General features: G+C 60.4%; 1 protein-coding gene across 1 annotated transcript in view; it reads left to right on the plus strand.

Annotated features, from left to right (window-relative positions):
• Nucleotides 1-128: 128 nt before the first annotated feature.
• Nucleotides 129-686, plus strand: part of LOC101312824 — a 1,319-nt gene continuing 761 nt past the window's right edge. Inside the window, exon 1 of the mRNA XM_004298067.1 lies at nt 129-626. Coding sequence (XP_004298115.1) covers nt 129-626 — 498 coding nt within the window. The remainder of the gene's footprint in view (nt 627-686) is intronic.

Below are 686 nucleotides of genomic sequence, written 5' to 3' on the forward strand. Positions count from 1 at the left end.
CTCTCTCTCTCTNTCTCTCTCNCTCTCTCTCNCTCTCTCTCTCNCTTCTCTCTCTCTCTCTCTCTCTCTCTCTCTCTCTCTCTCTCTCTCGGAATCCAGATCGGATCTGAGGACCGGACTCACCCCACATGCGGCGTTCGTCAACCTCGGTGGCGATCGGACATGGACGTCGGAAGCAGCTCGTTCGTAGAGGAGTTGGTCTTGTTTACTGTGTTGTTGGTCTCCGGCCTGAGCAGTTGCTCGGCCGATACGAGCTCGGCGCCCAGCACATTGACCCACTCGTAGTTGCGGGTGGTGCAGTGCCAGGCGACGTAGATTTCGCGGCGGCCGATGGACTTGCTGTACTGGTCAGTGGTGACGGCAACGTAGCCGATCCAGTTAGACTCGCGGTCCCACGACTCGCGGGACATGGAGTGGAGGAGGAAGGCCTCCGGGACGCTGACTTGTGCGGTGGAGTAGAGGAAGGAGGCGATCTCGTAGTTGGCGGCGTCTTGGAGCATGACTTTGTCGAAGAAGTTGGCGTGGCCGTAGCGGCTGGACCCGGCGTACTTGGAGTTGGCGTCGTTGTTGAAGGCGTCGTAGGTGCCCTGGCAGAAGTCGCCGCAGCGGAGGATCAGGGTTCGGAGGTGGACGTCCAGCGGGTCCAGGAGGCCGGCCCAGTTGTTTCTCCGAGGAGAGCTGACCAT

Source organism: Fragaria vesca, linkage group LG4, assembly GCF_000184155.1.
Source record: "Fragaria vesca subsp. vesca linkage group LG4, FraVesHawaii_1.0, whole genome shotgun sequence".
NCBI classification, from domain to species: Eukaryota; Viridiplantae; Streptophyta; class Magnoliopsida; order Rosales; family Rosaceae; genus Fragaria; species Fragaria vesca.